Source organism: Hylobates moloch, unplaced genomic scaffold, assembly GCF_009828535.3.
Source record: "Hylobates moloch isolate HMO894 unplaced genomic scaffold, HMol_V3 SCAFFOLD_35, whole genome shotgun sequence".
Classification (NCBI taxonomy): domain Eukaryota; kingdom Metazoa; phylum Chordata; class Mammalia; order Primates; family Hylobatidae; genus Hylobates; species Hylobates moloch.
This window is the reverse complement of record NW_026652310.1, coordinates 2,294,155-2,311,863: the sequence shown is the minus strand read 5'-3', so window position 1 is coordinate 2,311,863 and position 17,709 is coordinate 2,294,155. Positions and strand designations below refer to the sequence as shown.

At 36.6% G+C, this 17,709-nt stretch overlaps 1 protein-coding gene across 3 annotated transcripts in view; it reads left to right on the top strand.

The window, feature by feature from the left end:
* The first annotated feature begins 70 nt into the window (after positions 1-70).
* LOC116463394 (serine/Arginine-related protein 53) overlaps positions 71-17,709 on the top strand; it is a 454,054-nt gene continuing 436,415 nt past the window's right edge. Inside the window, exons 1-3 of one of the 3 annotated variants that reach the window (XR_009212042.1) lie at positions 71-201; positions 11,944-12,136; positions 13,707-13,832. Coding sequence is in view for 1 of the 3 variants with exons in the window: in XM_058434619.1 (XP_058290602.1) it covers positions 9,745-9,778; positions 11,944-12,136; positions 13,707-13,832 (353 nt within the window). In the remaining 2 variants the exon portion in view is untranslated. Of the gene's footprint in view, positions 214-9,717; positions 9,779-11,943; positions 12,137-13,706; positions 13,833-17,709 lie in introns of those variants that run through there. The other 2 variants (XR_009212041.1, XM_058434619.1) reach the window with 2 other exon arrangements.

The window sequence follows — 17,709 nt, the reverse complement described above, 5'->3', positions numbered from 1 at the left end:
ATCTACTCCCTCGGCATTCCCAGCGCCTAGCAGCATCCATCGATGCACTCGATATATCGGCTGAAGCTGCCTGGCGCTAGAACCAGGAAGGCGCTGAGCTTAAACTGAAGCAAGTTCGGTGGACGCCGGCGGCGCCCTCATCTAAAGAAACGTCTTAGGGTCTGCGGCGCTTGCACGTCAACGGAAGGTGTGAGCCCAAAGGTCTGGACCCAGGTGATGCCCATGACCAGGGCTTGGGGAGCGGCGCCCGTGGCTGCGGGTCTCCGAGGCCCTGAACCGGCGAGAGGCGGCGTGGGGCCTGGCGCAGTTTGCTGCTGGGTGTTGGTGGAGGGTGGGCGGCGGCCTCGCGGCGTGCGCAGTGTCACCGTGCGCATGCGTCCCGCACCTGGGAGGCTCCGGACTCCCTGGGTCGAGGCTGGTGGCTGTAGGGTAGGTGGGTGGCCGCAGGCCTCAAGCTTGGCCCTCTGTCTTGAGGACATGTTGGAGAGTTCGCCGAGTCCTCCCCTCGCCCCACATTCCTGGCTCTTCATAGCTGCTTTTGGTTTTCCTGGCTCATCTTGCAATATAAGCCTGGCGCGTCCTCACTAGCCCTAGGTAGGATGGAGCAAGAGGGAGGCTGGATTCTGGTGCCCTCTATCCCATCCACTCCACTGTCCCTGCCTGAGATCCAGCTCTCTTTCTGATTCCGCCCTACCCTTTCTGGCTCACACTGGCTTGCTGAGAGAAGTGGTGCAGGGTGAAATAGACGTTCCTTTCTTGAAATATAAATATGCTCACCTTAAACACACTATATATTCCTTTGACTAATGTACTGGTGGCTATGTGACCAACAGCATATGGCTCTGTTTACTTTTGCAAGATGTTACAATGCACCGTAAGGCATGTTGCCTGCTCTTGATTTTAGGTTAACCTTGACGTAATTTCTCTCTCAGAGGTTGTGTATCTTTAAATGCACACTGGAAACCTAAACAAAAAAATATTTTTTTACACTTTCAGAATTAGCAGTAACCCAATTGTGTTCCAGGTAACTAGGTAGTAGATAAATAAATTCAAATGTCTTATGTTGTCGCAAGAAAGCATTCGGGTTGTCATCTTTGAACTTAGATGTATTATAAAAGCTCTAAGTGAAGGAGGTAAGCAGAGTTCCCAGGTTTAAGATTTGGAGCAGGTGTGACAGTTGCAACCTTGGGGGAAACTAGGTATCCTTTAAGAGCCTCTCTAGTCTTAGAGTTTATAAATACTCGCTTTCTTTGCAGGCAAAAATTTCATGCTAAGTAATATAAAACTTTATTTATGTTTTTCAATAAGAGGGCTAAAAATGTCAGAATCTGAAAACGACAAAAACAGCTGGCACCTTTCTGTTAATTGGCCTTGCCAACTCAACCAGTCTCACAAAGAGGGGTGTTATGAATTGGAAAAGTTCTGAAAGTGGGTTGTTATGGTAGATCTATAGTTGTATTGCCTGCTTTCATGTTCAAACCATTGGGGATAAATTCCTATGATTGATCATGCTTTTTTAAAAAGAGAGATGCTTGCAAGTTTTTAATTGTGATGGGAGAAGTGTTTTCGCAGAATTCTTTATCTCTTTTGAGATAAAGAGTTGTGTACTTTTTTATGGATTTCTTAATATGTTAGTTTTCACCCCATTTTTACTTTTCTTCTTTGAGGTGGATTTCCCCTTGAAATGACCATTCTTTTCAATTTTTCTGGCCATGTGTCCACAATCAAGAAAATTATAGTTTGATATACTAATGAGTGAGTAGTGGAGAAGTAATTATAAGCTATCATGTCCTTTGGGAATCTTTGTTCTCTCAAACTGATTGCCTGTTTTCTGAAAGAGATAACTGCTTTTTGTACCCTTATCAATAACTGGACAAAGGAACTACTTGTGTAGTCCTTTGAGTTCTCTTTTCTTGAATGACCACATGTTGGCTTTACCTCTTCAATCAGGCACCTGAACTTTACATTAGGATATTTCTGTAAATTGATCTCCTCCTGTAGTCATTTCATGGCATGGCTTCAGTTCTGTAGTGGGAGTAGTTGGGTGAGTTTTGCAACCATGAGGCTACAACTAGGAAGAACTAGAGTGAGAACAGGAAACCAAGAGGTATAGGAGCCCTGTCCCATGTTGTCTCTTTCAGCTACAGATAGATTGAAAATTGTTAGCTTGTGGGACTCTAAAAGCCTGTGCTCCATTCGTCATTCATTGCCCTTATCAGAAAGAACTATCAATGTGTCTTTCCATTCATTGCACCTTACTGGTGGAGTTAAGTATAAAGAATTCTTCCTTACTAGGAGTATGTAATATAAATTGATTACCATGTCTTGAATTGGCAAGTATATTTAATTACATGCTGATGACATTATGGAAATCTAGGGGTAAGTTTATGTCTGTGGTGGTGAGTAGGACTTCAGTACCTGTCATTTATAGAGAAGACAATTTTGCGATCTACCTTGTGATTTGTTGTTAGTATTCACTCCCTTTTGTGAATAAATGTTTGAAGTTAACTATAACAAAGAAATATGGTGACCTTTTGCTTTCTTTTATTGGGATTAATTATATTTCAATGTAATTTTTCTGAAATATAAATGTGTCACTTGAAATATTTATAGTTTTGTCACAGTGGTTTTTCAGCCTTTTCTTGGTTTCTCTAAGGAAGGACTTATTTTAAGTTCTGGGGTACATGTGCAGGATGTGCAGGTTTATTACATAGGTTAACGTGTGCCATGGTGGTTTACTGCACCTAAATATTACGCCCAGCATGCGTTATCTATTTTTCCTGATGCTCTCCCTTTCCCCATGCCCCCACCACAGGCCCCATTGTGTGTTGTTCCCCTCCCAGGTCCATGTGTTCTCAATGTTCAGCTCCCACTTATGAGTGAGAACATGCGGTGTTTGGTTTTCTCTTCCTGTGTTAGTTTGATGAGGATAATGGCTTCCAGCTCCATCTATGTCCCTGCAAATGATGATCTCATTCTTTTTTTGTGGATCCATAATATTCCATGGTGTATATATACCACATTTTCTTTATTCAGTCTATCATTGATGGGCATTTAGTTTGATTTTGTGGTATCACACTGGTGATTCCTCAAAGAATCACCCGTTCTGGACGATTCCTGTGACATCATCTTCCACGATGGTTGAACTAATTTACATTCTCACCAACAGTTTATTAATAAAAGTGTTCCTGTCTCTCCACAGCCTTGCCAGCATCTGTTGTTTTTTGACTTTTTTTTCTTTTTTTGAGACGGGAGTCTCGCTCTGTCACCAGGCTGGAGTGCAGTGGCGTGATCTCGGCTTACTGCAACCTCCAACTCCCTGGTTCAAGCAATTCTCCTGCCTCAGCCTCCTGAGTAGATGGGATTATAGGCATGCTTCACCACACCCAGCTAATTTTTGTATTTTTAATAGAAACAGGGTTTCACCATGTTGGCCAGGTTGTCAGATCTCCTGACGTCGTGATCTGCCCCACTCAGCCTCCCAAAGTGCTAGGATTACAGGCATGAGCCACTGTGCCCAGCTGTTTCTTGACTTTTTAATAATTGCCATTCTGACTGGCATGAGATGATATCTCATTGTGGTTTTGATTTGCATTTCTCTGATGATCAGTGATGTTGAGTTTTTTCTCATGTTTGTTGGCCACATAAATGTCTTCTTTTGAGAAGTGTCTGTTCATGTTCTTTGCCCATTTTTTAATGGGATTGCTTTTTTTTCTTGTAAATTTGTTTAACTTCCTTATAGACTCTGGATATTAGACCTTTGTCAGTTGTATAGGTTGCAAAAACTTTCCCCTATAGATTGTCTGTTCATTCTGATGATAGTTTCTTTTGCTGTGCAGAAACTCTTTAGTTTAATTAGATGCCATTTGTTATTTTTGTTTTTGTTGCAATTGCTTTTGACATTTTTGCCATGAAATCTTTGCCCATGCCTTTGTCCTGTATGGTATTGCCTAGATTTTCTTCTAAAGTTTTTATAGTTTTGGGTTTTACATTTAAGTCTTTAATCTATCTTGAGTTAATTTTTGTATAAGGTGTAAGGAAGGAGTCCACTTTCAATTTTCTACATATGGCTAGCCAGTTCCCCCAGCACCATTTATTAAATAGGGAGTCCTTTCCTCATTGCTTGTTTTTGTCAGGTTTGTCAAAGATCAGATGGTTGTAGATGTGCGGTCTTATTTCTGAGTTCTCTATTCTGTTCCATTGGTCTATGTGTCTGTCTCTGTGCTAGTACCATGCTGTTTTGGTTACTGTAGCCTTGTAGTATAGTTTGAAGTCAGGTAGTGTGATGCCTCCAGCTTTGTTCTTTTTGCTAAGGATTGTCTTGACTATATGGGCTCTTTTTTGGTTCCATATGAATTTTGAAATAGTTTTTTTCTAATTCTGGGAAGAATGTTATTGGTAGTTTGATGGGAATAGCATTGAATCTTTAGGTCACTTTGGGTGGTATGGCCATTTTCATGATATTGATTCTTCCTATCTATGAGCATGGAATGTTTTTCCACTTGTTTGTGTCCTCTCTGATTTCCTTGAGCAGTGGTTTGTAGTTCTTGAAGAGGTCCTTCACTTCCCTTGTTAGCTGTATTCCTAGGTATTTTATTCTCTTTATAGCAGTTGTAAATGGGAGTTCATTCATGATTTGGCTCTCTGCTTGTCTGTTGTTGGTGTATAGGAATGCTAGTGATTTTTGCACATTGATTTTGTATCCTGAGACATTGCTGAAGTTGCTTATCAGCTTAATAAGCTTTTGAGCTGAGATGATGAGGTTTTCTAGATATAGGATTATGTCATCTACAAAGACGATTTGACTTCCTGTCTTCCTATTCGAATACCCTTTATTTTTTTCTCTTGCCTGATTGCTGTATCCAGAGTTTTCAATACTATGTTGAATAGGAGTGGTGAGAGAGGACATCCTTGTCTTGTGCTGGTTTTCAAGAGGAATTCTTACAGCTTTTTCTCATTCAGTATGATACTGGCTGTGGGTTTGTTGTAAATGGCTCTTGTTATTTTGAGGTATGTTCCAAGGAAGGATTTTTGTTATCTTTCATTAACCTGTGTTAAATGTAATCAACTAGCCTTCTATTATGGATAAATTATGTCGTTTGTAATTAGAACAAATAAAAAATTTATACTCATCTTCTTGTATTCTCTTTTTTTGGTCACCCCCAAGACACATAGATCTGTGTCCCTTCCTTTTTTTCTACTTGTTTGTGCCTTGCTCAGAGATGTAGTATAAAGGACAGAAATAGAGAATGGGAATGACTGTAGGTATCTTAGAGCAGTGGTTCTCAAACATTTTAGTCTTAGGGTCTCTTTACACTCTGAAGCATTGTTGAGGACTCCAGTAACTTTTATTTATTTGGATTATATCTATAAATATTTACCTTATTAATTAAAACAAAATTTTGAAATCTTCATGAATTCACTTAATAACAATAAACCCAAAATATGGTAACATAAATAATATCTTTGATATGAAAAATAACTGTTTTCTGAAACAAACTTAGTGAGAAAAGTGGCATTATTTTCCTTTTTTGCAAATCCCTGATGTCTGGTTTAACAGAAGATGGCTGGATTCTCATATCTGCTTCTTCATTCAATCCATTGAGATAAATTGTTTTGATTAAAGTTTATGAAGAAAATCTGGCTTTACACAGATAAGTGTTTTAGTAACCCTTTTCAGGTAATTATGTCTTTTATATTACACCAAAAGTTGATTAAGTGTTAATTTCTTGAAGTTCTGTTTTAATATGGTTTTTGAAACCATATGGATGACCTTTGGTACTCCATTATGTTAAAATCTATTGGTCTGACTTACACTCTGAATGGATCTTTACCCATGCATGATTTTGTGACATTTTGCATTGGCCAGTTGGAAAATATTGGCTGACTGAGTTAGGCATATCTTTCTAATGTTAACACCCTTCATTGTATATCAAAAATTCACATTTGTTAATATCACCGATGATCTCGGAAGTTTTTAAGTATTCAGAAGCTATCATTCTCATGGTGGCAATAAAAATTATCTAAAATTCAAATTTTTGCTTGTGAGCTTGAATTTTATCATCAGCAACAAATACTCTTTTCCTTGAAATGGAAGGATGCCTTCATTTTCGAGAAAAGGTTTTCCAGATACTCAAGGCTGCGTAATTATAGTGAGTTTTTAAAATAAAATAATGTTTCATAATAAAAGCAGCTAATTCAAGTTGCGATTCAGTTACACAAATGCTTGTTCTTGAAATAACCAGCATTCTTCAATATATGGCAGAAGTTATGTGTATCTCTCATTTCATAACAATATTAAAAAGATGTGTATGTACTCGAGTGGAAATTTAGTAAAATTTATGGTTTTTACTGCTTTATTGAGGACATTCTTAGTTGAAATTGCTTTTTTTTTTTTTTAAACTGTGACTGTATGGCAGTGAAGGATACAGTGACTACTAAGTATAATATGGTGCCTCTGCCTTGATTTGTGCTAAGGTGCCAGCAGTTTTGTCCACTATTACTTTTGCACCATCAGTGCAAAAGTCAGCACAATGAAAAAGGTAAATAATGTTTTAGTGTTACAGTGAATATAGTTTTGACTTCTTGAGTCCCCTGAAAGTGTTGTAGAGATCCCCAAGGGTCTACAGGCCTCATTTTGAAAATTGCTGGTACTAGAATGTAAGCTTCTATAGGGAAAGGATTTTTTTCTCTTGTTTATTGATGTATCGCTTATATGCTGTCAGTCTGGGATGTCTCACCTGTCTTCAGTATAAGATTACTTATATTTTGAATCTGGGTTGTCTGTTGTTATACTCTCCTTTTCATGGAGCACACTGTCGAGTAACTTCATGAAAAGGGGAGAGTGTGGGGTATAATTTTGAGACCTTACATGTCTGAAAATGTCTTTATTCTAATCTCGTAGCAGAGCAGTGATTTGGCTGGATAGAGATTCTAGGTTGAGATTCGTTTTCTCAGCATTTTAAAGGCTAGTCTCCTTTGTTTTCTGTGTTGTGAAAACCCATATGCCTTTTATTGTGCTACCCATATTTTTTTTTATCTTTAGAAATTTCTAGGATCTTCTCTATATTCGTGGTGTCTGAAGTTTTTATGAGATATATTTGATGTATGTCTTTTTAGAAAAGTCATTGTCCCAGGGACTTAGGGCAATTCATCTTTCAATTCTGGAACTTTGAAACAAGGACTTACTCTGTCGCCCAGGCTAGAGTGCAGTAGGGTGATTGCAGCTCACTGCAGCCTGGACCTTCTGGGCTCAGGCGATCCTGCTGCCTCAGCCCCCTCAAGTAGCTGGGACTACAGGTGTGCACCACCATGCTCAGCTGATTTTTTGTAGAGACGGGTTTCACCATGTTGCCTAGGCTCAAGCAGTTCACCCACTTTGGCCTCCCAAAGTGCTGATATTACAAATATGAGCCACCATGCTTGGCCTGGAAATTTAATTATTGGGTAATTTTTCTTTGTCCCTTTTCTCCTGTTTTTTTTTAAGACAGGATCTCGCCCTATCACCCAGGCTGGTGGTGTAGTGGTGGGATTATAGCTCACTGCAGCGTCGAACTCCTGGGATCAAGGTGTCCTCCCATTTCAGCGTTCGGAGTAACTGGGACTACAGGCCTACGCCATTATGCTGAGCTTTTCTATTCTTTTTTTTTTTTTTAATAGAATGCGTATCTGGTGCATTTTGGACCTCCAGATTGATCCTCTTCTGTTTGTAAAATGTCTGTCTCTCTCTTTCTTTCTTTCTTTCTTTCTTTCTTTCTTTCTTTCTTTCTTTCTTTCTTTCTTTCTTTCTTTTTTCTTTCTTTCTTTCTCTTTCTCTCTTTCTCTTTCTCTTTCTCTCTTTCTTTCCCTTTCTTTCTTTCTTTCTTTCTTTCTTTCTTTTTTCTTTTCTTTTCTTTTTTTTGAGTCCTTTAACCTCTTTTCCAACCTTATTGTTTTTGTTGTCTGTTTTTTTGACACTAGGTCTCACTCTGTCTCCCAGGCTGGAATGCAGTGGCACAATGTTGGCTCACTGTAGCCTTGCCCACTTGGGCTCTGGTGATCTCTTGCCTCAGTCTCCTGAGTAGCTGGTACTAAAAGTATGCACCACCACGCCCAGCTAAGTTTTGTATTTTTTGTAGAGACCACTTTTCACCATGTTGGCGGGGTTGGTCTCAAACTCCTAGACTCAAGTGATCTGTCTGCCTTGGCTTTCCAAAGTGCTGGGATTACAGGCGTGAGCCACAGTACCTGGCCTTCTGTGTGTGTGTGTGTGTGTGTGTGTGTGTGTGTGTGTGTGTGCGTGGTTTTTTTTAAATTGTCATTTGTTAAAATTTTAAGCTCTCTGTCCTATTCTCCAAATGTTCCTCCTAGTCTTGTTTGCTGGGTCATCCTCTCGTATGCATCTGAGGATATTAGCTGTGATTTTTGTTCTTGAAGTTTTCTTCTGTATGTTCTAGTTTACTATCATTTGCTTGTTTTCTTTCTGTTTTAGTTTCTGTCTTTTATGGTGAAGACTTTCATCATGTTTGGTTATATTTTGTTGTATATTCAGCAAAAAGTTAACAGAAAAAATGTTTACAGAAAAATGTTATAAATACAGTTGTAACCTGTATTTAAGGTTTGGACTTGTCAACTAGTAGGTTTCATTATAGGGTGATTGGGTGGGGGCCTGCCCTTTTTGGGGGAACCCTCAAATACTTATATATCTTTTCTTAGATGTTGTTCAGTTTTTGCAGATATTCAAGAATCCTCTAATTGCCATTGTAGGAGATATGCTTGACTTCAGAATTCTTGGATCCAAACACACAGAGGGCTACGACTTTTCTATTTGATTATAGATTTTAACTTAATATCTTTAACTTTTAGTTTGGCATCTCTGTCTTTTTTTACTGTGTCCTTGGACCTGGTGCTTCTTTGATCCATTTTTCTCCCCAAAATAAACCTTCTCTCCTCTGGGGATTGGGGAAGAGTATTACCTGGCTGGGCAGAATGGAGGGACTCGGGGACACTACTACATAAATTCAATCAATTTTTTTTGTTTGTTTTTAGCCTCATGGCCTCATTGAGCCTTCTCTGGTATCTGGTGTCTTAAATTCCTGATCCTTTCTGATTTTTGCTGTGTGAATTTGCTTTTCTCTTGTTGGAATTCTTGACAGTTGCCTGATAATAAGTTTTCTTAGCTCTAAATTCTCCATGTGTTTTTCATTTGCCAAAAGTTTGTTGACATATCTCATGTTCCTGTTGTTTTCTAGTCTCTATCCTTTCAAATTTATACTTTTTAATTTCTTTAATCTTATTTTGGTATTTTTTTAAAACAAGATAGCAAGATAGTAAAAGCTCATCTTAATTTAAATGGTTATTTGTGTGTAAAGAACATTCTGAAATGATTAAAGGTAAAAACAAGAAAGGAATTAAAAGCCAAGAAATGACATTATTATCATTCAATTGTGTACATATTTCTTAACATGAATATAAGTATATGTGTGTGTGTATAATATACACACATACATATGTGGGTATCTATTTTATATATATAAAATGGATATATGTATATATTTTATGTATAAATGGATATCATGTACACATTTGAATTTATATGTATGTACAGATATACCTTATATACATTTGAATTATGTTTGTATTTAAATGTATGTTTGTATTTACGTATATAGATACATGTTGTATATATTTATAATTTCATAGTCTTTTTTTTTTTTTTTTTTGAGATGGAGTCTTGCTTTGTCGCCCAGGCTGGAGTACAATGGCATGATCTCAGCTCACTGCAACCTCCGCCTCTCAGGTTCAAGCGATTCTCCTGTCTCAGACTAATGAGTAGCTGAGGCTACAGGCATGTGCCACCACGCCCAGCTACTTTTTGTATTTTTAGTAGAGATGGGGTTTCACCATGTTGATCAGGCTGGTTTCGAACTCCTGACCTCATGATCCTCCCTCCTCGGCTTCCCAAAGTGCTGGGATTACAGGCGTGAGCCACCGCGCCTGGCCACTTTCATAGTCATTTTAAAGCTGGAAAGTATCATGGTAATCTTTTACCTATTGTAGTTTCATTTTTTAAATGAGGAAACTGGCTTAGATATGTTAGTGATTTACTGAAAGCTTCAAAACCAAGTCTTCCCAGTGTTTTGTTAAATTAAAATCTTAGACGTGTGAACAACTTGGATGTTCAGAGCTACATTTAAAATCCTTAATTCTGGCTCTAGGTAAATAGCTTAAAGTTTTGATTTGAGTCCTAAGAGACTTTTTCAACTGGTATTGTATTGGAATCAGGGAGGGGCTGGCTCACCTGATGCTTCTGAAAGCAAAGCAGTAATTTAACATATTATAAGTTGGCACAAAAGTAATTGTGGTTTTTGCCGTTACTTTTAATGGAATGTATTAATTATTAAATATATAAATAATATAGAATCAATATATTAATATATTAAATATATAGTTAATACTAAATATATATTATATGTTAATATTTACTATATAATATATTTAATGTTGAACATATACTATACATAATATATATTTAATATATTAAATAGATAATATATATATTTTATTTATATTTATATATATAAATATATTCCATTAAAAGTCATGGTAAAAACTGCAATTACTTTTGCACCAACGTAATACTTTGTTTATACTCATAGTATTTAACTTATTTTGAATAAATATTAAAGATGATGTGAGCTTTTATTTATCCTAAGCGATTACAACAAATGGATCTTGTTTTTATATGACTTTGAAAGATAACTAATAACTATTTTAATAAAAAATAGTATTGCATATGAGAATCTAAAGATTAAAGTAAGACAACTAAGCTTCTTGTCAGCAAAGTTAATAAATGTGAAAGCCTTAGGTTCTATTTGTTTTTTCTGTTGTATACTAAATGTCTGTGTTACCATAACTATATAGAAATAGTTTGAAAAATTATATTTTATATTATGAAAATTATATTGCATCATTTAAATACTAATTTTCATATGTACATATTTTCTTAAATTATCTCAATGGATACCACTGTAATAATGCTGTGATGAATATTTTCATGAATATATCCTTTAGAAAAATTTTTTCAGATGTATTTGTAGAAGTAGGATTTCTCTGTCAAAAAAGCAACATTTTTAGATTATTATTACTCAACTGTGTACATATTTCTTAACGTGGATATAAATATATATGTTTGTGTAATATACACATACAAATGTGGATATCTATTATAATATCTATTAAATCTGTTTATTTTATTGCTTTCTAAAAAGATTATTCTACCACCTTATAGAGGTACTAGCAGTGTGTGAAGAGCTGACTGATTTCACAATAACCTCATTAACTTTAGTACTTTAGTTAATATTTTCTCCCCTAAGTTTCACAAGTGAAAGGATGATTATAGTTCATTGTTTCAGTTTGTACTTTGTTGATGACTAATGAGGTTTTAGCTATTTAAAGATGTAGAATTTTCTGTTAGAAAAAAAATTCAACTCTAAGATAGTAAAATATCTTTTGTCATCAGGGAATGTGAGAATAAAGGAATAGTTGGTTGTTACTAAAGAAAATATCATATAATTAATGAGAAATATAACTTAAAATATCAGATAATTGATAAAAAGAACTGTTCTCAGTCTTGTCAAGAAGCCAGGCACGTGAACAATTTTACTTTGAATAAGACTTTTAAAAATTTTACAAAGTTTTATAAAAAGTAGTACATTGAGGCCAGAAATGGTGGCTCATGCCTGTAGTCCCAGCACTTTGGAAGGCTTGGGGGGAGGATCGCTGGAGCCCAGGACTTCCAGGTTACAGTGAGCTATGATTGTAACACTGCACTCCAGCCTGGGATACAGAGGGAGACCCCATCTCTAAAATAAAATAAATAAATGAAATAAAAAAATAATATATTGCATTTCATCCATTGTGCCACCGTGTTAGAAATAATATTCTTCAAATTTATGCTTGTAGAAATGGGACGTCGGTCATCAGATACTGAAGAAGAAAGCAGAAGCAAGAGAAAAAAGAAACACCGTAGACGGTCCTCCTCGAGCAGTTCTTCAGATAGTAGAACATACAGCCGAAAGAAAGGAAGGAAATCAAGATCAAAGTCAAGATCTTGGTCCAGAGATCTTCAGCCTCGTTCACATTCTTATGATAGAAGGTGATTTTCGTAATTTTTATTTATACAGTAATGAGGATAACATTCTTTAAAATTCCTGTTTTTGTATTTTTAATTTTGCTAGATAAAACATTTTTCTTTTACTAGCTATATATTTATGAAAGTCCCAACCCAGAGTTTTTTTTTTTCCACCAGGTCCAGTCTGTGGGTCTAGTGTCCTCAACCTTTGTCTGTTCTTAGTAGGCAAATAGATAAAAAGTGGTATAGTTTTCTTTTTTAATTTAATTTTAATTTTTTTCTAATGCATTTATTTTTCTAATGCATTTTTAAATTTTTATTTCATTATACTTTAAGTTCTAGGGTACATGTGCACAACATGCAGGTTTGTTACATATGTATACATGTGCCATGTTGGTGTGCTGCATCTATTAACTCGTCATTTACATTAAGTATATCTCCTAATGCTATCCCTCCCCTAGCCCCTCACCCCATGACAGGCCCCAGTGTGTGATGTTCCCCTTCCTGTGTCCAAGTGTTCTCATTGTTCAATTCCCACCTATGAATGAGAACATGCAGTGTTTGGTTTTTTGTCCTTGCGATAGTTTGCTGAGAATGATGATTTCCAGCTTCATCCATGTCCCTACAAAGGACATGAACTCATCCTTTTTTATGGCTGCATTGTATTCCATGGTGTATATGTGCCACATTTTCTTAATCCAGTCTATCATTGATGGACATTTGGGTTGGTTCCAAGTCTTTGCTATTGTGAATAGTGTTGCAACGGAGTTTTGCTCTTGTTGTCCAGGCTGGAGTACAATGGCGCGATCTCAGCTCACTGTAGCCTTTGCCTCCCGGGTTCAAGCAATTCTTCTCCACCTTCCAAGTAGCTGGGATTACAGGCATGCACCACCACACCCAGCTAATTTTGTATTTTTAGTAGAGACAGGGTTTCACCATGTTGGTCAGGCTGGTCTCGAACTCCTGACCTCAGGTGATCTGCTCTCCTCAGCCTCCCAAAGTGTTGGGATTACAGGTGTGAGCCACTGTGTCTGGCCTTAATTTTAAATTTGTTTAGAGACAAGATCTTGCTCTGTCACTCAGGCGGGAGTGCAGCGGTGCAGTCATACCTTTTGGACTCAAGGGATCCTCCCACCTCAGCCTCCTGAATAGCTAGTACTAGAGGCATGTGCCACCATGCCTGGCTAAGTTTTTTTATTTTTATTTTTTGTAGAGACTTGGCCTTGCTGTGTTGCCCAAGCTGGTATCGAATTCTTGGCCTCAAGCGATCCTCCTGCCTCGGCCTCCCAACATGTTGGGATTACAGGCATAAGCTACTGAGCCTGGCCTTGGTTTAGTTTTCATACCATATAATCTGATATTTGGAAAGATTCTAAGACCCTTAATACCTTAATTAGTACTGATCCAATCATTTAAGTTATGAACCAGTCATATGACTGTTCAAGAGAAATAACATTTTAATTTATCTCTATTTGCTTCCAGGAGAGAGTGAGACAGTAAAAATGAGATGATTCTTTAGAATCTTGAAGGTTTGTCCTTAATGCTCATAATAAAAATTTTTATAGCAATGATCTTTGATTATATTTTATTTCAGACGCAGGCATCGATCAAGCAGTAGCTCTTCTTATGGCTCCAGAAGGAAACGAAGTCGAAGTCGTTCAAGGGGTCGAGGGAAATCCTATAGAGTTCAGAGGTCTAGGTCAAAAAGCAGAACAAGAAGGTATGCCTTATTAAGTATTTATTGCTTTGTAACAAATTATTCCCAAATTTAGTGATGTAAAGCAACAATCATTTATTTTCTTATAATTATATAATTTTGATTGAGCTTAGCTGGCACTTATTTTTTTCTCACCTGGGGTCATTCATGCAGTTAGTCATCTGATAGCTTGATTGGAATTGGATGGTCTAATGTGGCCTCACTCATATATCTTGCATTTGGTTCTGGCTATTGGCCGGGGTGTATGTGGCTTCTCATTGTCCAGTAGGCTAGGTTAGGTTTCTTTTTTTCAGCCTGGTGGTGGTAGCATGTGCGTTCCCCACACATGAGTTTACTACTATTTTGTTAAGGATTTTTGCATCAGTATTCATCAGGGATTTATGGCTTGCAGTTTTCTTGTAATATATTTGTCTGGCTTTGGTATCAGAGTAATGCTGGCCTGATAAAATGAGTTTGGAAGTACTCCCTCCTTTTCAGTTTTTTGGAAGATTTTGAAAAGGATTGACATTAATTTCTTTTTAAATGTTTGGTGGAATCCTGCAATGAAGCTGTCTGCTCCTGGGCTTTTCTTTGTTAGAAGGTTTTTGCTTACTGATTCAATCTCCTTATTAGTTATAGGTCTGTTAAGATTTTCTCTTCCTTCATGATTCAGTCTTGGTAGGTGGTATGTTCCTAGGAATTTATCCACTTTTTCTAGGTTATCCAGTTTATTAGTATTCTTAGTAGTCTTTTATAATCCTTTCAATTTTTGTGGCATCATTTGTAATGTCTGCTATTTCATTTCTGATTTTAGTTATTAGGCTTCTGGTATTTTTTCTTTTTCTTTCTTTCTTTTTTTTTGGAGATGAGGTGTTGCTCTGTCACCCAGGCTTGGGCCTGTTGGTGCAGTCAGCTCACTGCAGCCTCAAACTCCTGGGCTCAATGATCTTCTCGCCTCAGTCTCCTAAGTGGCTAGAAATACAAGCATACACCACCAGGCCTGGCTGACTTTCTAAAATATGTTTTGTAGAAGTCAGTCTTACCATATTGTCCAGGCTAGTCTCCAACTCATGGTGTCATCTGGTCCTCCCACCTTATCCTCCCAAAGTGCTGGCATTATAGGCATGATCTACCTTGCCCGGCCTCATTTTTTCTTAATCTAAGTAAGTACTTGTTAATTTTGTTGTGTTTTTCAAAAAACTCTTAGTTTTGTTGATTTTTTTCTAAAGTTTTTCTCTTCTCTATTTTATTTTTTTCTCTAACCATTTTTATTTTCTTTCTTTGGATACTTTTTGGTTTAATTTGTTCTTCATTTATTTCCTTGAAGTATAGATTGATATGAGACTTTTTTTTTTTTTCTTAAATGTAGGTGTTCATGCTAAAACTTTCCTCTCAGTATTGCTTTTGCTGTTTCTCTTAAGTTTTACTATGTGTGTTTGTGTTTTCATTTGTTTAAAGGTAGTTTCTAATTTCTCTTATGATTTCTTCTTTGATATATTTGGTTGTTCAAGAGTGTGTAGTTTAATTTCTACATATTTGTGGGTTTTCTGATTTTTCTACTGCTATTGATGTCTAGTTTCATTTCTTTGTGTTTCAAAATGATACTTGCTATGATTTCAATCTTTAATATTAAATTTGTTAAGACTTGTTTTGTGGCCTAACATGTAATCTGTGCTGGATAATGTTCCATGTACACTTGAGAAGAATGCATATTTTGCTGCTGTTGGGTGGAGTGTTCTGTGTATGTATATTAGGTCTAATTCATCTGTAGTGTGGTTCAGGTCCTCTTATATCTTATTTTCCTATCCATTATCGAAAGTGGATTACTGAAATATCCTACTATTACTATGTTGCTAAATACTTCTCCCTTCCATTTTGGCAATGTTTACTTTATATATTTGGGTGCTCTGGTGTTAGGTGCATATATATATAATTGTTATATATTCCAGAATAATGACCCATTTATCATTATATAATTGTCTTTTTTTCTTGTGACAGTCTTTGACTTAAAGTCTATTTTGTATTATATAAGTATGGCCACTTCTGCCCTTTTTTCGTACCATTTGTATGGATTATCTTTTTCATCTTTTTTAGTATATGTGTGTCTTTACATCTAAGGCACATCTTTTGTAAACAGCATATACTGTAATTGTATCTTGTGTGTATGAGTGTGTGTTTTGAAAAATTCATTCAGCTACTCTTGTGTGTTTTGTTTGGGGAGTTTAATCCAGTTACATTTACAGTAATTACTGATGGGGAAGGACTTACTGTTGCCATTTTGATTGTTTTCTGCCTTATAGCTATTTTGTCTCTCATGTCTCCTGCTGCCTTCCTTTTTGTTTTGTTGATTTTTGTATGGACATGCTTTGAATTTTTTTCTGATTTTATTTTGTATATGTTCTATAGGTATTGTCTTTGTTGTTGCCATGAGGCTTACACAAAACATTGTCTATTTTAAGTTGGTAATAACCTTTGATTGTATACAAAAATACTACTCTTGTATGTTTCTTCACTTCTATTTTATGTTATTGATATCACAGTTTACATCTCATTATATCCATTAATATAGTTTATAGTTATTTTTTATACTGTCATCTTTTCAATTCTATATCTGAATTAAAAATGTTTTACATACCACCATTACAGTGCTACTGTACTCTGTACTTGTGTATATATTTACCTTTACCAGTGAGCTTTATGTTTTCATGTACTTTTGTGTTGCTGTCTAGTGTCGTTTCATTTCCACTTGCAGGACTCCTCTTAGTATTTCTTGTAAGGCAGGTCTAGTAGTGAAGAACTCCCTTAGGTTTTGTTTATCTGGGAAAGATCTGATTTGTCTTTTGTTCTTGTAGGACAATTTTGCTGGATATAGTGTTCTTGATTGACAGGTTTTTTTTTTTTTTTTTTTTGCTTTCAGCACTTTGAATGTATCACCTGATTCCTTTCTGGCTTGTAATGTTTCCTCTGCAAAATTGCTGAAATCTTATGAAAGCTCCCTTGTATATGACAATTTACTTTTCTCTTGCTACTTTCAAGATTCTCTCTTTGCCTTTAACTTTTGTTAATTTGATTATAATGTGTCTATGTGGGCCTCTTTTATTTATTTATTTATTATTATACTTTAGGTTTTAGGGTACATGTGCACAATGTGCAGGTTTGTTACATATGTGTCCATGTGCCATGTTGTTTTGCTGCACCCATTAACTCGTCATTTAGCATTAGGTATATCTCCTAATGCTGTCCCTCCCCCCTCCCCCACCCCACAACAGTCCCCAGAGTGTGATGTTCCCCTTCCTGTGTCCATGAGTTCTCATTGTTCAATTCCCACCTATGAGTGAGAACATGTGGTGTTTGGTTTTTTGTCCTTGCGATAGTTTACTGAGAATGATGTTTTCCAGTTTCATCCATGTCCCTACAAAGGACATGAACGCATCATTTTTTATGGATGCATAGTATTCCATGTTGTATATGTGCCACATTTTCTTAATCCAGTCTGTCGTTGTTGGACATTTGGGTTGGTTCCAAGTCTTTGCTATTGTGAATAGTGCCGCAATAAACATACGTGTGCATGTGTCTTTATAGCAGCATGATTTATAGTCCTTTGGGTATATACCCAGTAATGGGATGGCTGGGTCAAATGGTATTTCTAGTTCTAGATCCCTGAGGAATCGCCACACTGACTTCCACAATGGTTGAACTAGTTAACAGTCCCACCAACAGTGTAAAGGTGTTCCTATTTCTCCCTATGTGGGCCTCTTTTACTTCACTCTTGAAGTGAAAGGATGAAGTCATTTGAACTTCTTAAATTTGGGTGCCTATTTGTTTTCTCAGATTTGGGAATTTTTTGGCCATTATATCTTCAAATAAGCTCTCTGTTGATTTCTGTTTCTTCTTCTGTAAC